This window comes from Heptranchias perlo, chromosome 1 (genome assembly GCF_035084215.1).
Source record: "Heptranchias perlo isolate sHepPer1 chromosome 1, sHepPer1.hap1, whole genome shotgun sequence".
NCBI classification, from domain to species: domain Eukaryota; kingdom Metazoa; phylum Chordata; class Chondrichthyes; order Hexanchiformes; family Hexanchidae; genus Heptranchias; species Heptranchias perlo.
In genome coordinates, this window is record NC_090325.1 from 51,009,707 (window position 1) to 51,034,344 (window position 24,638).

Sequence of the window (24,638 nt, forward strand, 5' to 3'; positions counted from 1 at the left end):
AAACCCTACTTCCATGTTTCCCCTCCACGATTCAACCCCCCGCCCCGCCCCCCCCAACTCCCGGCTCCGGGTCAAAATTCTGGCCCAGGTCTACAAGAGCAGGGAAGAGGCTGCAATAAGTGGCTCACCTCCTGACCCCTCCACCATCTACAAGGCTCATGTCAGGATTGCAATGGAAAATTCACCACTCGCTTGGATGGGTGCAACTGCAACAACACTCAGAAACTCGGCACTATCCAGCACACAAAAGTTCACTTGATCAGTGCCCCTACTAGACTCAATATCCACCCCCTCCACCACTGGTGCACTTTGGCTGCAGTATGTATGATCAACAGACGCATTGCACCAACTCACCAAGGTTACTTCAACAGCATCTCCACTCTATGGCCTTTACCACTGAGAAGGACAAGAGTAGAAAAGTTGTGGGGACACCATCATCTATAAGCTCCCCTCCAAGTCACATACCATCCTGACTTGAACATATTTCATCATTCTTTCATCATCACCCGATGTAGTCATCCTCTCTGCACAAAGACGCAGCAGTGTAGGAAGCCTCGATGAATCATATTAAAGTTCGGGGCTCACAGCATTGGGTACCCCCAGCTCTATACCGTGCCATGTGATGCGACCTCAGCAGCTATTGTGCCGGTATCTCAAAAACAGGGCTAATTGGTGGCATGCAGCCAAAAATAACTTCCCAGTTCAGCTGTAGTGACTTTTCGTAGATACTTAATAAAGATCCAAAAAATGAAATTTCTCCCATTCTCCTAATGTACTTTTAGGACATAACCCAAGGATCAAAATAAATACCAAAATGGTCGACTGGAAACAATGAGAAAACTTTGAAAAGGGAATTGGAAATACACTTGAAAAGTGAAAATTTGCATGGAAAGAGCGGGGGAATGAGAGTAGTTGGATAGTTCTTTCAAAGAGCTGGCACAGGCACGACGGGCCGAATGGCCTCCTTCTGTGCTGTGCTATAAAACGGGCGCTACATGGCCTCCTAAGGACTCAAAATGGCATCCAGAATGCGTGCGCACACTTCAAGCGTGACGTGCGCCGGACACCAACTTGGTACAAGCGTTTGCGCACGGGCAGATAATGAACACCGGCAACATGTAAGGTAGGGAGAATATGCGGTAGATCAATGTGCAAAACTGATTTAAAGGGACAGATTTGATTTTGTAACTCAACGCTCCAGTCAACGCACTGCCTTAACCTCGCACAGCTGAACAGGTCGTAAAAATAGCCTGGAGGACCCCCCCACCCCCACCGCAACCAGCACTATTTAAAGGGATCATGCATGAGTTACAGGTTAGTTGCTGGATTATTGCTTCTGGCTGCTGATACATTTGTACCTGTTTTTGGAGGTCTCCTATACTTGAATACTAAGACTAGGGGACATAGCCTGAAAAATAGAACCAGGAATTTCAGGAGTGAAGTTAGGAAACGCTTCTGCATGCAAAGGGTGGTAGATGTTAGGAACGCTCTTCTGCAAATGGCAGTTGATGCTAGCTCAATTGATAGATTTTTGTTAACCAAGGGTATTAAGGGATATGGGGCTAAGGCGGGTTTATGGAGTTGGGTCACAGATCAACCATGATCTCACTGAATGGTGGAACAGGCTCGACAAGCTAAATGGCCTGCTCCTGTGCCTATCATCCTATGTTCCTGTAATAAAGTTTCAATACTCTACAGGGAGTGGGCTGGCTGGCTGACAGGCAACAGTAACGGCACTGGTAGAGTGGTAGAGGTGGGACAGGAATGCTGTGATCCTGAGAGAGGACGGCAGGTTCATGGTCCATGGAGCCACTGCCACTTGCTGCCTCCTGTTATGCGCCACTTCCCCTGCAAGAAAGCAGGACGTGTGCCAGTGAGTGTCCTGCAAGATGTTTGGGTGATGTGCCAGTCATGGTTGAATAGCTGCCAGTGTGTGTGACCTGTGAGTTGTGGGTGTGCGGCTTGCAACAGTGGTAATATGTGAGGGTGAGAGGAAGCATCTGATCAGAAGAGTTGAGTAGTGATTGAAAGAGTTTGTTGGTATGTGGGAGATGGGGGGTGTAGTGCGTGGAGCAGTGGATGTGGCTAGTGGTGCAGTTGGTAGGAGATGCCAGTTGACAGTTGACCTCACTCACCTTGACCACTCGTGTCAAAGCATTGAACTTCTTCCTGCACTGCATCCATGTTTGTGGTGCTATGTGCCTGGCAATGACGTCGTCCCCTACTGCCTCCCACTGCCTCGGGAGCATATGTCTGGAGGGCCTCTTACCCCCCCTGCGGATGTAGGATGCCCCTCCTTCTGTCCACCTCTTGCACCAAGGTCTCTAGTGCAACATCAGAGAACCTTGGTGCACACACTCTCGCAGGCCTGGTACAAACTCAGATGGGCAGATTGGTGAAGTCTGGTGTGTAGATTGGAGGATGTGGGGTTTAGTAGTGTGCAACCTTTATTCAATATTTTAACATTATTCAACAGTTTGTAAACATAGGGGCAGGACCTGCATCTGTGTTTTACGTGTGTGATGTCTGATCTCAGTTCAGACTTTGCACGGACCCGTATCTTATATTTTGCAAATTAGAGATGCAGGCTGCCTTTAAGTGGTGCTAGCTGCTCGCAATATCAGGGCCCTCTGCTGGTGAGCAGCCACTCAACAATGCAGCTAGGCCTGGCTGCTCACAGCTATCAGGTAAATCACCAGGCAGCACGAATGTTACGTGCTGCCTGCATCTCAGCGACCGGGCGTGGGTAAATTGGCACCGCGATCCCCACGCCCGGTTTCGGGAGTTATCCAATATAACTCTCAATGATTCAAATCTCTGCTGATCAGAACAACTGAGGTGTTATAAATAAAAAGAGATGAGCAATACATTCCTGTGCAAGTTTCTACCTTAAACAATTCTGCTAATCATTGTAATACTGAAAAAGTTTCACTCCACACCCCATGGTGTGTCATGCTGACTTATTGTAAACTCAATGACGTTGATCACATACACATGTGTACATATTGTAAGATGTCTTGGATGAGATTTTACTGAGGTGACAATTCCCCTTGTGTATGAACAAAGAAAAATGCAATGAAAATTCAACATAAATTTTTTAATTGTGTTTTTGAAAGAAATGTATTTGGCTTGTTGCTTTATATTTACCATTATAACATATTCAAAGTTACTGTTACAATGCTGTAGCAGTGTTTAATCAGTAGGCCCAAACAGAATTACAAGCAGGTAGAATCTTGTTACATGGCTTATACAAAACTGGAAGATTCAAATGGTATCAAAACCTCAACAGAAAAGCTTGCAGCTTATAAACCAGTACAAGCTCATAAACTTATGAGAGGGAACCAAAGATCCTGGGACCCAATCGACTGCATTAAGTGCAGCGGAGCAGGAATCCCCCTGCACCCGTAACCTCCGCTCCTGACCCTGCCAGAGTATCAGGCCTTCGCCTGCCCCAGTGGAAATTCCCTTTGGCTGCTCTTCTGGGCGGAGACCTGACACTTCTAGGTCCTGCCTGACTTTCTGCTCCCTCCGCTGCTCTCCTGATTGTTTTATGCCGGGTGTGAGTTTCAGGCCCCAAGAAGATGTCAATTGAACACACAGTGATAGTGCAGCACAACATTTAAAGACAAAGGTATGTAAACAATAATTGCCTCAAAACTCAAAGATAGGGAATACAAAGCAGTGTTGTCTGAAATACTTCCAGTGGTTGGGAAAATAGAGTTCACTAATAAAATTAAGGATGTAAATGAATAGCTGGCAATGTGCTATCAAAACAACAATGCCACCTTCATGATTAACCGGAAACACTATTGTAATAAAAGAGATTGGTACAGGAGAGACAGGGCACACCTTAATCAAACAGAAATAAAGAGGCAGCAGTGGAAAATCATTTAAACGACAGAGGTGGGGGTGAGCAGGGAGATAACTGGATCTCCGGTGGGATGGATTAGTAGGGTAGAAGGTAATCAGCAGGTAGGAAAGGACACAGTTACCCTGAGGGACACGCATGTACAGGAGCTCAGGCATATTCTGACATTGAGGGACATAAAAGAAAGCAAATCTACATTGAGACGTTTATGTGTGAATGCTAGCAGCGTTAGAAATAATGGGCTCGATTTTAGGGTCGGTTTACCTGCGGGTTTCCAGCGGGGGGGCCCCGAAAATCCCGATCTCCGATCACGTGACCGGATTCGGACGAAATCCCGGCAACTTCCGGGTACCGCGCTGACGTGCGGGGCTGCGCGCGAAAGCCCCGCTGGTGGGAATCCCGCAGGCAATTAAAGCCAGCGGGGTTCCACTTGAGAGTACTTACCTTGCTCGTTGTGGTCAGTTAATGAGCTGAAGCAGCTGTCAAAAGAGGAAGTGTGGGATTTTACGTTCAAAGCAGTCAGTTTCCCACACTGGGGGAAACAGGACCCTTCAAACCAGGCATGTTGCAGCCAGCAGCCTGTGGCAGGTGCCAAGGTGCGCTCCACGGGGGAGAGCCCTCACCCACGCAGGAGGCCACCGCGTCACATAGGGCAACCCCTGCCCTCCACCAACCCCCGCCAAGCCAGAGGACAGACCGACACGAAACCGCAGCCCCAGTCCGAGGACCCACCCACCTACCCTGCACAACCCCTCAGACCAACACCTGCCAGATGGGTGGTGCGTTGACATCGTCGGAGGACGAACAGGATGACCAGCCCCAGCAGCCTCGCAGTCCACGCCGTCCGCCTCGGAGAGGTGGGGCCCCCCAACACGGTGCTGCGGCACACTCACCTGCACAGCAGGAGGGAGGGCAACCGCAGAGAGAGATGCGTCGCAGGAGGCACTACCCTCCGCACAGGGTGTACAGAGCGAGGCTCAGCTTCATGGACCTCTCCGAGGAGCAGTGCATACGGAGGCTCAGAGTCAATCGCCAGGTAGTCGCCGACATCTGCAGCCTCCTTAACGACGAGCTGCTCCCTGATGGACCAAGCAGCATCTTCTTACCTGTCGCCGTCAAAGTCACCACTGCCCTCAACTTCTTCGCATCCGGTTCCTTCCAGGGTGCCACCGGGGACATCACCGGGGTCTGTCAGTCCTCTGCACACAAGTGCATAAGGCAGGTCACCGATGGGTTGTTCCGCAGGGCCTCCCACTACATCAACTTCGCCATGGACGAGCGCAGCCAGATGGAGAGGGCGGTTGGATTCCATGCCATGGCCGGCTTCCCACGGGTGCAGGGTGTAATCGACTGCACCCACATCGCAATACGGGCACCTCCGCATGAGCCAGGGCTGTTCATCAACAGGAAGGGGTATCACTCCATGAACGCCCAGCTCATCTGTGACCACCGCCAGAGATTCCTACACGTGTGCGCCAGATACCCCGGCAGCTGCCACGATGCCTTCGTCCTCAGGGAGTCCGCCGTCCCGCCCATCCTGCAGGCACCCAACGCCGGCAACGGCTGGCTCCTCGGCGACAAGGGGTATCCCCTCCACACGTGGCTCATGACACCTCTGAGGAACCCCATCACCGAGCCGGAGCGTCGGTACAATGACAGCCACACTGCTACCAGGTCTACAATTGAGCAGACCATAGGGCTTCTCAAGATGCGCTTCAGGTGCCTTGATCGTTCTGGGGGAGCGCTCCAATACGCACCATTCAGAGTGGGACGAATCATAGTTGTCTGCTGTGCCCTGCACAACATGGCCCAACAGAGAGGGGTGCCGCTTGAGGAGGCCCAATCCACACCCGCCACCCACATTGAGGAAGGCGAGGGCGAGGAGGAGGAGGAGGAGGAGGAGGCGGAGGAGGAGGAGGCGGAGGAGGAGGACGCGCCCGAGGATGTTGGACGACCCACGCGCCGAGCCGCGACTCACCGGGATGGTCGCCGGGCCAGGGACGCACTCATACGTCAACGGTTCTCCTAGAGTCAGACACTGCGAGGCGCTCGCATCTCCTCACCTGCACATGCGAGCGGCCATACCAGCCCCCTCCACTGAAGAGTGCTGCCAGTAATCCTGCACCCACAGCAGTGTGCCCAATGGGTGGCAGCAGGTGTTCGCCGTCATGATGGCCTCCACGGAACGCAACTATTGCACAAGCCGCGGAAGAATGGACGAGAGGTGGCAGGAGTGGTGAGAATAGACTATTTAATATCTGGAATGTGACATCATTTAAGAAACAAAGTACAAAATAATAAACACCCTGGTGTATTCCCTTTGTGATTATAAGGCCTTTGCAATTCTTCTCCGGGAACCCCTACGTGGTGCTACCCCTGTGGCTCCAGCAGAGGTAGTGGCAGGTTGCTCGTCTTCTTGCCTTGACCGGGTAGATGCTTTTGGCGGACGGCCCCTGGGTTTCGGTGCCCGTGAGGGCACCTCCACAGACTGCTCCTCCTGCACCGGGGCAGGGGCAGACTCGGCCACCTGGAGAGGAGGCACCATTGCGGGTACTGGTTGAGAGGTGGGCGACGGGTGGGACGTGGGGACGCCTTGAGAGGCGTCCCCGCTTCCATGTCCCCGGTCACCATCATCCCTCTCTTGGCCTCGGCCCACATCACCCCTTCCACCCTGCTGGACGGCAGTTTGGATGGCATGTGTGAGGCCTTGCAAGGCCACCCCTAGTGTATCCCTCAGCCTGTTGGTGGCGTCGGAATGTTGCTCACCCTGAATCCGTACAGACGTTGTGAGGGCCTGCAAGGACTCGAAGTGGAGCTGTGCGTGACGCTCGAGGGAGGCCAGCCTGTCCTCCACCGCAGACAGTCCCGCACCTACCTGCGACACTGTGTCGCCGGTACCCTCCTGTGCCTGCGCCACTAATGCCCACATGCAGGAGGTGGACTCCTCCATCGCCTGCGCTATTGTGGACAATGCGCGCGGCACCTCTGCCAGCACCTCAGCAATTAGCTGGTGGCCCTCGACGACTCTCCTTTTCTCTGGTGGCCCCCTGGGTTCAGCATCTGGGTCCGGCTGAGCAGAGCCTGGAGATGAGTGCTCCCTCCGTCGCGGACCCTCCGCGGCTGCCCCTGCCACCAGGGTCTGCTCATGCTCACTCGTGCGCAGTGACTCACCAAGTGCTACCCCAACTAGTTGGCGAGGGGGACCCACCGAGGTGCGTGTCTCTGCGCTGGTGGATGGTTGGCTCTGATGTGACGATGCACCCTCAGAGACCGCCATGTCCTCTGAGGAATCGCCCTCCACGCTCGCTTGACCCAAAGACGGACCTGCAAGAGAACAGAGGGCACTATGAGGCATGTGGACCAACTTGACAGTGCGCCTGATGGCAGGTGATGAGATGGTAACTCGCGATCATGGGTGTTGAGTGTCAGCTTTCCCTTACCGGCCGTTTCGGCAGCGACACACTCGCCATCGGCCACCGACAGGCAATGTCGCGTGCGGGCGAGGTCGAGCGCCTCCACCTCTGCGTCGGTGAGCTCCACCACTTGCGGCGGGCCACCTCCGGTGCGTGCCCTTTCGCGGTTGTTCTTGCTCCTCTTCTCCTGTGAAGGCAAAACACAGATGTGTGAGTGGGTGCGTATTGCATCGTGAGACGCATCGAGCATCGGTGTGGTTGGGTTGAGCGTGGCGCGGAACGGATGGGAGGACGCGTGAGCCACGTGCCCATCCCATTGCATGGGGATTGGGGTGTGTGGTAGTGTTCGGGTGGGGTCAGGGACGGTGGGTACTTGCGTGCACGGCGAGGATGGTGAATGAGTGGCTGTGAGGATTGCTGATGGAGCGCAGTGGTGGCTGTGCAGGAGGGGGTTGTGATCTGCTTGGCGTGATGGTGGGGACGGGATGTGGGAGGGTGCGTTGGTGTACTCACCTTGCCAGACCTAGTCAGGTCATTGAAGCGCTTGCGGCACTGCTCCCAAGTCCTTGGGGTGTTGCCCCTGCTGCTCACCTCCGCCGCCACCTCTGCCCATGCCTTCCTGGTTGCGGCGGCAGGGAACTTGCGCCCATCCTCAGTGAAGAGTGTTTCCCTCCTCCTCCTCACGCCCTCCAGCATCAGCTGCAGTGCCAGATCTGAAAAACGGGGCGCAGCCTTTCCCCTTTGTTGAGCCATTCTCCCAGACCTCTTGCTTGCAGCAGGAGGGGCTTTGGGAGACTGCCCCTTTAACTGGAGCTCCTACATCGCGTCGACGGTACTGCGCATGCGCAGCCGGCCGGCACGCAGCTGGGGAGCGGAGAACCCGGAAGCAGGGCTTAATGGGTCCAATTATCCCGCGATCGCGTGGGGGACGCACACAATTACCCGTCCGCGTTTTCCACGCTCCCGGAGGACCACCCGCTGGGAACCCGCAGGCCTGCTAAATTCGAGCCCATGGGGCTCGATTTTAGGAGCGTGTTTCCGGCGGGTTCCCAGCGGGGTGGCCCCGAAAATCCCGATCTCCGGTCACGTGACCGGATCGCGACGAAATCCCGGCCACTTCCGGGTACCGCGCTGACGTGCGGGGCTGCGCGCGCAAGCCCCGCTGGTGGGAATCCCGCAGGCAATTAAAGCCAGCGGGGTTCCACTTGAGAGTACTTACCTTGCTCGTTGTGGTCAGTTAATGAGCTGAAGCAGCTGTCAAAAGAGGAAGTGTGGGATTTTCGGTTCAAGGCAGTGAGTTTCCCACACTGGGGGAAACAGTCTCCCTCCAACCAGGTGTGTTGCAGCCAGCAGCCTGTGGCAGGTGCCAAGGTGCGCTCCACGGGGGAGAGCCCTCACCGACGCAGGAGGCCACCGCGTCACATAGGGCAACCCCTGCCCTCCACCACCCCCCGCCAAGCCAGAGGACAGACCGACACGAAACCGCAGCCCCAGTCCGAGGAACCACACACCTACCCTGCACAACCCCTCAGACCAACACCTGCCAGTTGGGTGGTGTGTGGAGACCCTCGGAGGACGAAGAGCATGACCAGCACCAGCAGCCTCGCAGTCCACGCCGTCCGCCGCAGGGACGTGGATCCCCCCAACACGGTGTTGTTGCACGCCCACCTGCACAGCAGGAGGGAGGGCTACCGCAGAGAGAGACGCGTCGCAGAGGGCACTACCCTCGCCACAGGGTCCACAGACCGAGGCGCAGCTCCCCGGACCTCTCCGAGCAGCAGTGCACAGGGAGGCGCAGATTCGCTCGACATGTAGTCGTGGAGATCTGCAGCCTCTTTCATGCCGAGCTGCTCCTGGCTGGCCCCAGCACCAACTGCTTACCTGTCGCTGGCAAAGTCACCACTGCCCTCCACACCTTCTCCTCCGCATCCTTCCAGGGTGCAGCCGGCTACACCGCCGATGTCTCTCAGTCGTCTGCGCGGACGAGCCCTGCAAATACACCTGCACCTACTCTGCAGTAACACGATGGGTGGCATCAGTGGTGGGTCCTCATAGTGATACCTAGGAGCGGGCATTATTGGACACAACGGACAGGATTCGCGGAGACATGGCAGTGGTGGTGTCAATATAATGTATGCTGTTTGTTGCTCTGAAATTCAATATGGGTAACAGCCATGACAAACCCTCAGACACCCTTGTGCACCCCCTTCATGCTGACGACACGTTTGCCTTACGCTGCCTACTGCACATATGTGATGCATGCCCTGTGGCTGCAGCACAGGTGGTGGCAGGTTGAGTGAGGCTGGCCGTGAGGGAGATGCACGAGAGGGTGAGTATGGGATGGAGCAATGAGATTGTATGAGGAGTGGGTTGCGTGTTAGTGGCAGGGTGAGTACTGGCGAGGTGAGTAGGTGGAGGTAAGATGAGGATGGGGTGTGAGTGGGTATGAAGGGTGATGTGACAGAATAGTGTTGGCGGTGCCGAAGGAGATGTGGGGTGGGGGCAGTGTTGTGGCAGACGGAGTGTAGGGGAAAGACTTCGTGTTCTCACTGCGGCTGACCTACTGCGGTCATTGCAGCGCCTCCTGCACTGTATGCAGGTGGGCGATATGTTGGTGGCGCAGGTGACCCCCTCTGCCACCTCGAGCCAGGCCTTCTTGGTGGCAGAGGCAGGCCGCTTCCTCCCGCCCGCCGGGGGGAAGATCTGTGTCCTCCCCCTCCTCCTCACCCCATCTGATGATACCTGGGGTGAGGCATCATTAAATTGGGAGCAGCCTTCCCCCTGGGCTGCTCCATGCTGCAATTTGTCCCATTGGTTGCAGCATCTGTCAGTGGAGGACTGCCCCTTTAACTAGAGAGCCTCCAGCTGACAGATCGTACTGCGCATGCGCAGCCCGACCGACGCGCAGGCCAGCGCCGTGGACCCCGGAGGAGCAGGTAATTGATTCCTATTAGTGGGTTGCCTGCTACGATCGCGCGGGCAACCCACTAATTTCGCCGAGCGTGTTGACCATGCTCCCGGAGGACCACCCGCTGGGAACCCGCAGGCCTGCTAAATTCGAGCCCATGGCTGCAAGATGACAAAGGCTGGGACCTGAATATTCAAGGGTACTTGACATTTCGGAAGGACAGGAAGTTAGGAAAAGGTGGAGGGGTAGCTCTGTTAATTAAGGATGACATGAGTATAATAGAGAGAAATGACCTTAGTTCTAAAGAGCAAGATGTAGGGCTCGATTTTCGCACCCCCGAGCGGGTGCGTTCATGGCGGGGGGGCTGCGAAAATCGGGGATTCCCGGGGTGGGTCCGGAGCCCGGCTCCAACCCGCCCACTTCCGGGTACCCCAGTAACGTGCTGATATGCATGTGGGACTTGAAGTAATTAACCAGGTACTTCAGGTCGTTTACAGACCTGATTGACCTGATATTTTAGGAGGGGTGGGATTTTCAGATCAACTGGGACTGTTTCCCATACTGGGGGAAACACTCCCAGTTGAAATGGACATGTTGCAGCCATCAGCCTGTGGCAGCTGCAAAGGTCCATTTGACAGGTGTGGGGGGGAGACCCTCACACATTGCAGGAGGCCACTCTGTCACTTGGGACAAAGTTTGGCCTCCACCACCCTCCTCCTAACAATAAAATTCACAAACTTGCACACTTACCCCGGTGTCCAGACACATTTACCTACCTTGCGGACCCCCTCAAATGTACATCTTCCGGGTGGGGGCCGCCGTAGCTGCAATCATGACCTCCTCGGAGGGCGAACAGCATCACCAGCCTCGCCGTCCACGCCGTCCACCTCTGACACGTGGAGCTCCACAACAGAGTGCTGTGACACATCCACCTGCACAGCAGGAGGGAGGGCAACGGCAGAGAGAGATGCGTCGCAGAGGGCACTACCCTCGCCACAGGGTCTACAGACCGAGGCTCAGCTTCCTGGACCTCTCTGAGCAGCAGTGCACATGGAGGATCAGAGTCACTCGACATGTAGTCGTGGACATCTGCAGCCTCCTTCATGCTGAGCTGCTCCCGGCTGGCCCGAGCACCATCTTCTTACCTGTCGCTGTCAAAGTCACCACTGCCCTCAACAACTTCTCCTTCGCATCCTTCCAGTGTGCCACCGGGGACATCGCCGACGTCTCTCAGTCGTCTGCACAAAAGAGCCCTGCAAATACACCTACACCCACTCTGCAGTGACACAATGGGTGGCATCAGTTGTGGGTCTTCATTGAGATCCTCAGGAAAGGGCATTATTGCACAAACCAGACAAGATTCGCAAAGACATGGCAGCAGTGGTGACAATATAATATGTTATGTGAATTGATCAGAAATTAAATATAAGTAAAAACCATGACAAACCCTCAAACACTCTTGTGCATCCCCTTCATGCTCACGACACGTTTGCCTTACGCTTCCTACTGCACATATGTGTTGCATGCCCTGTGGCTGCAGCACAGGTAGTGGCAGGTTAGGTGAGGCTGACCATGAAAGAGATGCATGAGAGGGGAGTATGAGACAGAGCCATGAGACTGTATGAGGATTGGGTTGAGTGGTAGTGGTGGGATGAGTACTGGCGAGGTGAGTAAGTGCAGGTAAGATGAGGATGAGCTTTGAGTGGGTGTGAGGAGTGATGTGATAGAGTAGTGTTGGCAGTGCAGAAGGAGATGTGGGGTGGGGCCGGTGATGTGGCAGACGGAATGTAGGGGAATGAGTAAGTGTACTCACTTTGGCTGACCTACTTAGGTCATTGAAGCATCTCCTGCACTGTATGCAGATGCGCGATATGTTGGTGGTGCAGGAGACCTCCTCTGCCACCTCGGGCCAGGCCTTCTTGGTGGCAGAGGAGGTCACCTGCCCGCCTGCTGGGGGGAAGATCTCTGTCCTCCCCCTCCTCCTCACCCCATCCAATAAGACCTGGAGTAAGGCATCATTAAACCTGGGAGCAGCCTTCCCCCTGGGCTGCTCCATGCTGTAATTTTTCCTATTTTCTGCAACATCAGTCAGTGGAGGACTGCCCCTTTAAATAGGGCTCCTCCAGCTGACAGCCCGCTGCGCAGCTTTCCAGCACAAAACCTGGAAGCAAAGTTAAGTGCCTGCAATTAGGTTGCGATTGCGTGCGGAGCACCCCGATTTCACTGGGCGCGTTACCCACGCGCCCAGTCGATATCCCGCTGCCAACCTGTCGCCCTCCTAATATCGGGCCCATAGAATCAGTTTGGGTAGAGATAAGAAATAGTAAAGGCAAGAAGTCACTTGTGGGAGTAGTTTATAGGCCCCGTAACATTAACCATGCTGTAGGATAGGGTACACAGGAAGAAATAATGAGGGCTTGTGGGAAAGGAGCAGCGATAATCATAGGTGATTTCAATCTACATATAGATTGGAAGAATTTGATTGGCAAAGGTAGCCTGGAAGATGAGTTCATAGAGTGCTTTCGGGACAGTTTCTTAGAGCAGCACGTTCTAGAGCCAACCAGAGAGCAGGCTATTCTAGATCTGGTAATGTGTAATGAGACAGGATTAATTAATGATCTCACTGTAAAGGAGCCTCTGGTAGCAGTAATCACAACATGATTGAATTTCACATTCAGTTTGAGGGAGAGAAGAGCAAGTCCAAGACTAGTGTTTTAAACTTAAATAAGGGAAATTATGAGGGCATGAAGACAGAGCTGGCTAAAGTGAACTGAAAAATTAGGTTAAGGGATAGGTCAGTAGAGATGCAGTGGCAGTCATTTAATGAGATATTTCATAACACTCAGCAACGATACATTACAGTGAGAAAGAAAGACTGGGGGAAGGACATACCATCCGTGGCTAACTAAGGAAGTTAAAGATAGTATCAAATTGAAAGAAAAAGCATACAATTCCGCGAAGATTAGTGGCAGGTCAGAAGATTGGACAGAATATAAAAAACAGCAAAGAATGACTAAAAGAATAATAAGGAGGGAGAAATTAGAGTATGAGAGAAAGCTAACTAGAAATATAAAAACAGATAGTAAGAGTTTCTACAGGTACTTAAAAAGGAAAAGAGTAAGTAAAGTGAGTGTTGGTCCTCTAGAGAGTGAGTCTGGGGAATTAATAATGGAGAATAAGGAAATGACAGATGAATTGAGCAGATATTTTGGGCCCGATTTTACCAGGGGTGCGGGTTCTCGGCGGGTGGGCGGTGAAATTAGTGGGTTTCCCGCGCGATTGTAGCAGGCAACACACTAATTGGAGCCACTTAACTGCACCTCCGGGTTCCACGCTGCTGATCTGCGCGTCGGGCGGACTGCGCATGCGCAGTACGATCTGTCAGCTGGAGGCGCTCTATTTAAAGGGGCAGTCCTCCACTGACAGATGCTGCAACAAATTTGAAAACTTACAGCATGGAGCAGCCCAGGGGGAAGGCTGCTCCAAGTTTAATGATGCCTCACCCCAGGTATCAATACATGGGGTGAGGAGGAGGGCGAAGACAGAGATCTTCCACCCGGCGGGCGGGAGGAAGCGGCCTGCCTCTGCCACCAAGAAGGCCTGGCTCGAGGTGGCAGAGGAGGTCACCAGCGCCATCAACGTATCGCCCACCTGCATACAGTGCAGGAGGCGCTCCAATGACATCAGTAGGTCAGCCACAGTGAGAACACGTAGTCTTTCCCCTACACACCGTCTGCCACAACACTGCCCCCACCCCACATCTCCTTTGGCACTGCCAACACTACTCTGTCACATCACCCCTCATACCCACTCAAACCCCATCCCCATCTTACCTGCACCTACTCACCTCGCGAGTACTCACCCCGCTACTACCACGCAACCCAACCCTCATACAATCTCATGGCTCTATCCCATACTCACCCTCTCGTGCATCTCTCTCATGGCCAGCCTCACTCAACCTGCCACGATCTGTGCTGCAGCAACAGGGCATGCATCACATATGTGCAGTAGGCAGCGTAAGGCAAACGTGCCGTGAGCATGAAGGGGATGCACAAGGGTGTTTGAGGGTTTGTCATGGGTGTTACCCATATTGAATATCAGAACAACTCACAGCACACATTATATTGGCACCACTACTGCCATGTCTTCGCGAATCCTGTCTGTTTTGCGCAATAATGCCCGCTCCTGTGTATCACTATGCGGACCCACCACTGATGCCACCCATTGTCACCGCAGAGTGGGTGTAGGTGTATTTGTAGGGCTCTTCTGCGCAGAGGACTGAGAGACGTCGGCGATGTCCCCGGTTGCACCCTGGAAGGCTGCAGAGGAGAAGTTCGTGAGGGCAGTGGCGACAGGTAGGAGGATGGTGCATGGGCCAGCCGGGAGCAGCTCGGCATGAAAGAGGCTGCAGATGTCCACGGCTACATGGCGAGTGACTCTGAGCCTCTGTGTGCACTGCTGCTCAGAGAGGTCCAGGAGGCTGAGCCTCGGTCTGTGGAACGTGTGGCGAGGGTAGTGCCCTCTGCGACGCATCTCTCTCTGCGGTAGCCCTCCCTCCTGCTGTACAGGTGGATGTGTCACAGCACTGTGTTGTGGAGCTCCACGTGTCAGAGGTGGATGGGGTGGATGGCGAGGCTGGTGAGGCTGGTGATACTGTTCGCCCTCCGAGGAGGTCATGACTGCAGCTACGGCGGCCGCCATCCGCAAGATGTACATCTGAGGGGGTCTGCAAGGTAGGTACATGTCTCCGGACCCCGGGGTAAGTGTGCAGGTTGGTGACTTTGACCGTCAGGAGGAGGGTGGTGGAGGCCAAACTTTGTCCCAAGTGACAGAGTGGCCTCCTGCAATGGGTGAGGGTCTCCCCCCCCCCCCCCCACCTGTCAAATGGACCTTTGCAGCTGCCACAGGCTGACAGCTCAACACGTCCATTCGACCTGGGAGTTTTTCCCCCAGTGTGTGAAACAGTCCCATGTTTATCCAAAATCACACACAGTCCCTTAATCAGGTCAGTTCATGACCTGAACAAGCAAAGTAAATACTCTCAAGTGGCATCCCGCTGGCTTTAATTGCCTGCGGGATTCCCACCAGCGGGGGCTGCGCGCGCACGCCGGCGCGTCAGCGTGGAACCCGGAAGTGTGCGGGATCGAGGCGCGATCCGGTCCCGCTGCTCCATTTCGGGATTTTCGAGGCCCCCCCGCCGAGAACGCACCCGAGAGCGGGTGCTAAAATCGGCCCCTTTGTGTCCGTCTTCACTGTAGAAGATACAAATAACATGCCAGAAATAATTGTGAATCAAGAGGTGAAAGGGAGGGAGGAACTTAAAACATTTACAATCACCAGGGAAAGGGTTTTGAAAAAACTATTAGAACTGAAAGCTGACAAGTCCCCAGGTCCAGACGGGCTTCATCCTAGGTCTTAAAAGAAGTGGTTGCAGAGATAGTAGATGCATTGGTATTAATTTTCCAAAATTCCCTAGATTCTGGAAGGGTCCCATCAGATTGGAAAATAGCAAATGTAACTCCTCTATTTAAGAAAGGAGGGAACTACAGGCTAGTTAGCTTAACATTTATCATAGGGAAAATGCTAGAATCTATTATTAAGGCGGTTATAGCAGGCACTTAGAAAATCTCAATGCAATCAGGCAGAGTCAACACGGCTTTGTGAAAGGGAAATCGTGTTTGACTAATTTATTAGAGTTCTTTGAGGAAGTAACAAGCAACGTGGATAAAGGGGATCCTGTGGATGTGGTGTACTTGGATTTCCAGAAGGCTTTTGACAAGGTGCCACATCAAAGGCTACTACACAAAATAAGAGCCCATGGTGTAGGGGGTAACATATTAGCATGGATAAAGGATTGGTTAGCTAACAGGAAACAGAGAGTAGGCATAAATGGGTCATTTTCAGGTTGGCAAGATGTAACGAGTGGAGTGCCACAGGGATCAGTGCTGGGGCCTCAACTATTTACAATCTATATCAATGACTTGGATGAAGGGACCGAATGTATGGTTGCTAAATTTGCTGATGACACAAAGGTAGGTAGGAAAGTAAGTTGTGAAGAGGACAAAAGGAGTCTGCAAAGGGATATAGATAGATGAGTGAGTGGGCTAAAATTTGGCAGATGGAGTATAATGTGGGAAAATGTGAACTTGTCCACTTTGGCAGGAGGAATAGAAAAGCAGTATATTATTTAAATGGAGAGAGATTGCAGAACTCTGAGGTACAGAGGGATCTGGGTGTCCTAGTACATGAATCACAAAAAGTTAGTATGCAGGTATAGCAAGTGATTAGGAAGGCAAATGGAATGTTGTCATTTATTGCAAGGGGAATGGAATATAAAACATTTTGCTACAGTTGTACAGGGCATTGGTGAGGCCACACCTGGAATACTGTGGGCAGTTTTGGTCTCTTTATTTAAGAAAGGATATAATTGCGTTAGAGGCAGTTCAGAGAAGGTTCACTTGACTGATTCCTGGGATGAGGGGGTTATCTTATGAGGAAAGGTTGGACAAGTTGGGCCTGTATACATTGGAGTTTGGAAGAATGAGAGGTGATCTTATTGAAACATATAAGATCCTGAGGGGACTAGAAGGGGTAGATGCTGAGGGGATGTTTCCCCTTGTGGGAGAGACTAGACCTAGTGGCCATAGTTTAAAAATACAGCGTCTCCCATTTTAGACAGAGATGAGGAGAAATTTTTTCTCTCAGAGGGTCGTGAGTCTGTGGAACTCCCTTCCCCAGAGCGCGGTGGAGGCAGGGTCATTGAATATTTTTAAGGCTGAGTTGACAAGGGAGTCAAAGGTTATAGTAGGTAGATGGGAAAGTAGGGTTGAGGTCACAATCAGATCAGCCATGATCTTATCAAATGGCAGAGCAGGCTCGAGGGGCCGAATGGCCGACTCCTGCTATTAGTTCGTATGTTTTTATGTTCATATGTATTGTGGTTCAAATATCAGAAACATGACAAAATCCTGAGAATGAAAATTAATTTAATATTAAGAGATATAGATGCCTGGAATTTCTGCCAAGTTTCTGCCAACCTTCTGTCGAAATTACGGCGGGTGATCAGGATCCCTCGCAGAAATTCTACCCAAAAATGTTCAGAAACGACAGAAAATACAGAAAATGAAGCGGTGTAGTCATATATGTCAGGGACAACTGGAAAGTAAATGAAGCTGATCCTGTGTGAGGGGGTAAGCTACCGAAAGAACATTTTTGAATAGAAATATCTAACGTGAAAAAAATCCAAGTTAATACTAGGGGTATTCTGCAGACCACCAGGTCAACACAAGAAGGACAGTTTGCTCTACAGAGAGCTACAAAGGATGTCAGAAAACAGGAAAGTCATCTTAATGGGAGATTTCAATCAACCCAATATAAATTGGGAAAGCCCAAGTGATCTAGAGTCAGAGTTGGTAAACATCATCAATGACTGCTTCGTGGCTCACTGCATAAAGGAAGCCACGAGAGGCAGTACTCATCTTTATCTGATATTTGTAAATGACCTAATAATGTTCAGGTAATGGGAGTCATAGCACCCAGGGGACAGCGACCACAAAACGATCAAGGCTAATATGATCTGGGACCCAATTAAACCGAAGACCAAGAACAAGTTTTACAACTTTACAAGAGCTAAATTGAAAGAGATAAGGAAAGATTTAAAACAAATGGATTGGAGGAGGATGTTTAACAACATTTAGCTACATAATTAAATAAATTTAAAACAGAAATAGACAGTTTCCTAGAAGTAAAGGGAATTAGGGGTTACGGGGAGCGGGCAGGAAATTGGACATGAATTTAGATTTGAGGTTAGGATCAGATCAGCCATGATCCTATTGAATGGCGGAGCAGGCTCGAGGGGCCGATTGGCCTACTCCTGCTCCTATTTCTTATGTTCTTATGTTCTTATGTAACATTTCAGTAGAAGACAAATGGAACACCTGTAAAAGAATAAAACTGGACGTGCAAGACAAGTGCATATCTAGGATCAGCAAGCTCAGACTGAACATGTGTCACCTAGAAGTAAAGGTGAAATAAAGAGAAAAAAAATGACCTCTACAAATTCTACAGAAGATAGGAGGAAGGGGCTCACTGGAATGAATATAAGATCAGGCAGAAACAAGTTGAAAGAGTAATTGGAGCGGCAAAAAAATACCTAGAAAAAAGTATAGCTGCAGAGACAAAATATAAAAGTAAAAAAACTATTTCAATATTACAAAGCAAGACACTGTCAGAGAAGAGGTGAGAACACTAAAAGATACAAATAGGTTTGAAACTGAGAATAACTGAACTGAAAATATTCTGAGCAATTACTTCCTCCATCTATTCACAGGGGAAGACAAACAATATGTCCTCTGAAAACAAGAATACAAAAACAAAATTCAGGACTTTAATATAAATGAGATTGAAGCCTTGAACAATCAGAAACTGTACAATGTTTTGCTCAGACCACACCTTGAGTATTGTATCCAGTTCTGGTCCCTGAGAAACAAGGGAGAGACAATCAAGTGCTGAGGCAGTGAAGAGAAATGCCACAAGTCTGATCCCTAATGTTAGGGTCTAAGTTATAATGAAAGACTGGCGAAATTTTTCAGCCTGGCAAAAAGACATCTGAGAAATGACCTTATAGAAGTATATGATATAGTTAAGAGAATGGAAAAGGTTAATCCAGAACACTACTTTAAATTAAACAGTGAGAGTAGGACAAAGGGACACAGTTTCAAATTAGCAAGAGATAACATTAGGACTGATATCAGGAAGTTCCCCTGCATGCAGAGAGTGATCAACACTTGGAATCCAATTCTGGGCAAAGTCGTGGAGGCAAAAACATTTAAGGAAGAACTAGATGTAACAATGGAGGGATGAATTAAAATGGTCTGAAAGGCCTTCCTTATTTACAAATATGGTGCGATCTTGTGAAACTAATAAAATAATTATGAGAAATATAATTATGCGTATTTGTGTTAGTCATAATGGGGCACTAAAACAGTGCACTGAAACCAGCTTACAAGTTGTAAAGCAGATAGGATGATGACCAAACTAATGGTTTGCGGTGATCTTTTCTCTACCAGCACCAGGAATTCAGACTGGCATTGGGGCCATTACTCAACACTTTTGGGTCTGCACTTCAGCGGATGTTGGTGCAGCACCTGTGGTCACAAAGGTGTAGTATATAACAGGGGTAGAAGTTTAATTTGCAAGTGACACCAAACTCAGATCAATAGTTGCTTGGTTACTATCTGTAAGTGTCGTCATACATCAGTTTTATTGCAAGAGAGTCCAAAGGGTTGGTTTTGTTGAAACTGCCATTAAATCATAAAATATGTTATAAAGTCGATAGGCTAAAGGCGGTTAGCAAATTGTGTACAAGTATTCGTGGATTCGTTAGACACTGAGCTCACAACTTCTGCTCAAGTTCTTGACAATTTGTATTCCAGCTGAGATTCCAAAGCGCAAAGATGAGGAGGATAGCTATATTTTTGGGTATCTGCATTGCTGCCTTTAATTTGAGTGTTACAGCTGGAAATAAAAGTAAGTAAAAGTGTTCTTTTATAATTAATTTATATATATATATGGTTTCATTAGAGGAAGAATGTAACTGTTTAAAAATAAACTTTAATTTTCAGTTTAAAAATTTAAAATTGCCTTTAAGTTACCACTTCAGTCATGATACTACCTCTTGATTTGTCAGGTCATACGATTATAGTTCGAGTCAAATTATTCACAACTTAATAATAAAATAATAATACTTGTATTGATATAACGCCTTAAAATATCTCAATGTCCTGCACATTATGAATTTTTGTTGGACTGCAGTGAATGTTGCTTTGTAGGCAAACTATCTGTGTACTTGAAGGACATTACACAGATCTGTAATGGCGGACACATATTAGCCGTTTGTAAGGAGGTGACTGTGGTGGTGGAGCTTGTTCGATTGAGGAGGGCCGAAGGGCATAATTTTTTATTCTGTGTGAGCAATATTTGTGTTATTGTGTTTTTCTTATCTAAAAAAAGATATATTCTTGTTAATTATAATTTGATAAGTAGAATCAACACTTAAAACCAGTTTATCTGGTCATTATCTCACTACTGTTTGTAGGGGCTTGCAGTGTGCAAATTGGTTGCCGCTTTTCCTACATTACAACAGTGACTACACTTCAAAAGTACTTCATTAGTTGTAAATCGCTTTGGGACGTCCTGAGGTCGTGAAAGGCGCTATATAAATGCAAGGTCTTTCTTTTTTTTCTTTTCAGATGGCACTAATAATGCATTTAAAAATAAAGCCAAACTACATGTTAAATCATTAAATAAATTACAATTAAACTTGCAACTATGTGTAGAAAATAACAATACAATAAATGGTAATTAACCTTCTCTTAGCCAATTAACCAATTCTCAGACATCTAGATGAAGTACTATTCATGGTACAATGCTCTCTGGTGTTTGAACAGAATTACCCAACCCTAGGATAACAGCAAGAATGAGATTTGAATCATGAAATAAAATGGAAATATTGTACTTTTGAGAAAAAGGTAAATAGCTTCTATGGATCTAAGAAGTGAAAGATTAGTTTAGCCTTCACTGAAAGGCTAAGAAGAGATTTAGTAAGTTATGATAAATTATGAATGGTTTTTGTTACAGTGAATAGCAAAAGATTAATTATTCTGGGTGGAGAGTCAGTAAAGAGGGGTCATCTATTTTAAACTGTCACTAAGAGGGTGAGTAGAAAGGTTAGGAAAAATGAGTGTTGTTGGAACATGCAATGCTTTGCCATAGTGAATGTTTGAAGCAGAGACCATTGCATCTTTTAAGGGAAAATTGGATAAATGTTTGAAGCAAAGGAAGATACAGGACTATAGGGAGAGAGCTGGACAGTGGGATTAGTTTTGGATTGCTCTAGCAAAGAGCCAGCACAGAAATAATGGACCAAATAGTCTCCTTCTGGGCTAGAAACTTCTATGGTTCTAAATAATCAGGGCAAGCATCTTGGTCCACTGCCTGGATCGAGAAATAGACAAATCAAAGTAGAATCCTATTTTTTAGGACATTTATCCAGTAATTGCTTCTCCATTTTTCTTCCCATCAGTCTTGTTAGGCATGCATCACTTTTGATCAAGAGTGTGAGCAGCCAACCTTTTGTAGGCCTTTGCCAGTGTTGTTCTAAACTGGTCGGCAAGCAAGAGGCAAAAATGGCCCAGGAAAGATACATTTTCTTCTTTCCCTGTGAGGAGTCACCTTGCCTCAGCTCCCCACAGAAAATATGACCAACATTGGGAACCCAAAAAAGAACAAAATTAAACCTGTGTATCATCACTCCATGACACTGCATGTTGGGGCTCTGCCCAACCCATAACCCTCAGACATTTGGAGCTTTTAAATTAAATCTTCCAATTAAAATAAGAAACACAATTTTATAACTTAAAAAAACAACAATTAGGTTTCACTTAAATTTGTTTGGCTTCAGGGAAACACAGACACATTATAATAAAGTGATATTATTGCACTTCAACCATTACGAGAACATTTTTTGTTATGAGAGTAAGGCTCTTTATCTTGTTTCTTCCCCCCTCTTATTTGATATTCCTGGGCCCTGTCATCCTCCATTCACTGAGCTACCATGGAACCATTGAAGTTTACAGCACAAAAGGAGGCTATTTAGTTAAGCTTGTCTGTGTCAGCTCTTTGCGAGAGCAATCCAAAACTAATCCCACGGTCATGCCCTCCCCTATAGCTGTGTAATCTCCTCTGCATCAAATATTTATTCGACTTTGCCTTAAAAAAAGCTATGGCTTCTGTCTCAATTGTTCCCTGTGGCAAAGCATTCCATGCTCCCACAACCCTCTGCGTAAAGGTTTTTCTCCTAACTATTTTCCTGACTCACCTAGTCATAGTTTTAAATTGATCAATCCTCGCCATTGACTTCCCATCCAGACAAAATAGTCTTTCAGTATTCACTCTTCAAAACAGTTTTATTGCCGGGGAGGGGTTGGGGGTAGAACAGGGCAGCCCAGTCACTTCATCAGAGAGGGGAGGGCAAGAATGTGTTGGGTGAGACACACCAATCTGTTCCTGCGCACGTCTTTCACCCAGTCTCATAGTAGCATTGGAAGAAATCTTGGGCAGGTTGCCTACTCATCCTCTTGGTCAGCATGCACATGGTACAGGAAGTTAGGAATATCAAATAAGAGGGGGAAGAAACGAGATAAAGAGCCTTACTCTCATAACAAAAAACGTTCGTGTAATGGTTGAAGTGCAATAATAAGTATTTATACTGTTCTAGATGGTTTTAAAAGCAACATTAGCCTAAAAGTTTTCTAACTGCTAAAAAAACAAAATGAAACTTTTGTGGTCTATTATTTTTATTCCTACTTTTTTCTCAAACCTATTATAAAATCAATAATGTAAAAAAAACACCAGCTCCAAGTAAAATCAGGAGTAGCAAGAAAGGGAAGCTAAATACTGCCACAGACAGGATGAATTTTGCATGCGCACAAGCACGCCATTATTTTCAGTGGAGCAAGAAAATGGCGAAACAAATCCTTTCTCTGATTGATTCACTCCTCTTGAAAAAGTACTCTTTAAAAAAATCATTTCTAAAATAACTTTCTTGATATGATTAAATGGGATTTACTATAAAATCACTGGACAGTAACAAGTTTCAATATCTTGACTAAGTTCTGTAAGACAACATTTTTGTCCAAAACTCAATAACCATATACCATGAATTACAGAATTATTTCACAGATTATAGTTTAGCTCCTTAACACCTTCATGGATATTCTTTTGAGGGAATTTGTTATCTTTTCTCATTATCTAACATCAACATCCACGTTAAAATTTACACAATACTCATTTTCTTAAAAATGATTTACAGACACAAAGATTTATTCATTGTGAAAAAGTCAAGAAAAGGTGAAAACCAGCTAGGGACATGAAAAATAATGAGCACTGCATGACAGTTTATAAATGGACAATTCTACAGAAGAATAATTTGTCCAGGTCCAAATTAATTCCCTATATTTACTACAGGAATTAATGTATGAATGGCAAATTTGTTCACAGGCCAAGCTGGGTTTTAAGAGATTTCATTAATTTGAATCAAAGTGTAGGCTTATGGTCATGTGATGATTAACAATAAAATTCAAAAGCTTTGTTAGCTGTGAAATATTTGAGAGCTGAAATTTATCCTGTCTACATTTTTAGAAAAAAAAAGTTGACGCACATACAAAACAGAATTGACAAGAGGACTATTACCTCTTTAATCACTTTGAAAAATACTTTGATAAAACATTAATCTAAAAGGTTTTAGATGGGTAAAATGAAACTATGGTGGTGTAATTGTTCTAAGAAGCGAAAGGGACAATCCAAGCTTGGTGGAGATACAGTGTTTTTTTTGTCTTTTGTTAGGTAAAGAGAACCATCACCCTTGTAAAATTGTTGGTCAGAGGGTAGAATCTGTGTGGAGGGATTGAGAGTACACCTCATTTGACCTATCATTTCAAGGACCTGGATTTGAATCTAGCCTAGGCTGATGAGACAAAATCTCATTTATTTGCTACCTGTAAGAATCCTTGGGGTAGATCTTGACTTAATGGAAATAAAAATCAGGAGAGTTGTAAAACAAGCTGCCGACTCGCTATCACCCATTTTACACTAGCACACAAAGACAAGATCTACCCATTATGTGCAAGCAGTAACAAACCAGCTCCTAGTGACTATGAGCCCATAGCACACGACTATCCCTAATTTGGCGATGTCACTCAGAGAGGCCACAGATTGGTTGGTGTGGAGAAAATGTCATATTGTTGCAAGTTACATATGCTCACCTGAGATTGGTTGGCAGAGTAGTTGGACCTTTACTCTACATCTAAATAATTGCCTTAAGAGGAGGTGGAAAGACATGTAGACCCACAACTAGATGACAAAAGAGTTCCGACCTTGATGAAATACTTCACTACAAAGTTTTTATTCCCCAAAAGCCAAACCAAAGGAGCAAAAACAATAATTAAATAATTATTTGTGCTTACTGCATTCATGATAGAGTTCAAGAATCGTGCCAATGCGAACATCGAGTGCTTGTATAACTATTTGGGTGTATTTTATGAATTATGCAAATGACTCCAAACCCAAATTCCCAACATGTGGTTCTGATACATGAAACTCTGCACAGTTACATGTAAATGAGGCTGCTTTGCAACAAGGGACTGGAATTAAATTAATCAATTCAACATAATTTCTCTCTATCGAGGGTGGAAATTCACAACCACCTGAAAAAGAGAATTTATTTTCTTTGTTCTTGGGATTTGAAAGAAGCTGGCCAGGTCACATTTATTGTCCATCCCTAGTTGCCACAGGAAAAGAAAGAAAAAAAAGAAAGACTTGCATTTATATAGCACCTTTCATGACCTCAGGATGTCCCAAAGTGCTTAATAGCCAATGAAGTACTTTTGAA

General features: G+C 48.1%; 1 protein-coding gene across 1 annotated transcript in view; it reads left to right on the forward strand.

Moving 5' to 3' along the window:
- Nucleotides 1-3,433: 3,433 nt before the first annotated feature.
- tfpil (tissue factor pathway inhibitor-like) overlaps nt 3,434-24,638 on the forward strand; it is a 38,837-nt gene continuing 17,632 nt past the window's right edge. The window contains exons 1-2 of the mRNA XM_067993785.1: nt 3,434-3,631; nt 19,624-19,717. Of these exons, the coding sequence (XP_067849886.1) occupies nt 19,645-19,717 (73 nt within the window). The 5' untranslated portion in view covers nt 3,434-3,631; nt 19,624-19,644. The remainder of the gene's footprint in view (nt 3,632-19,623; nt 19,718-24,638) is intronic.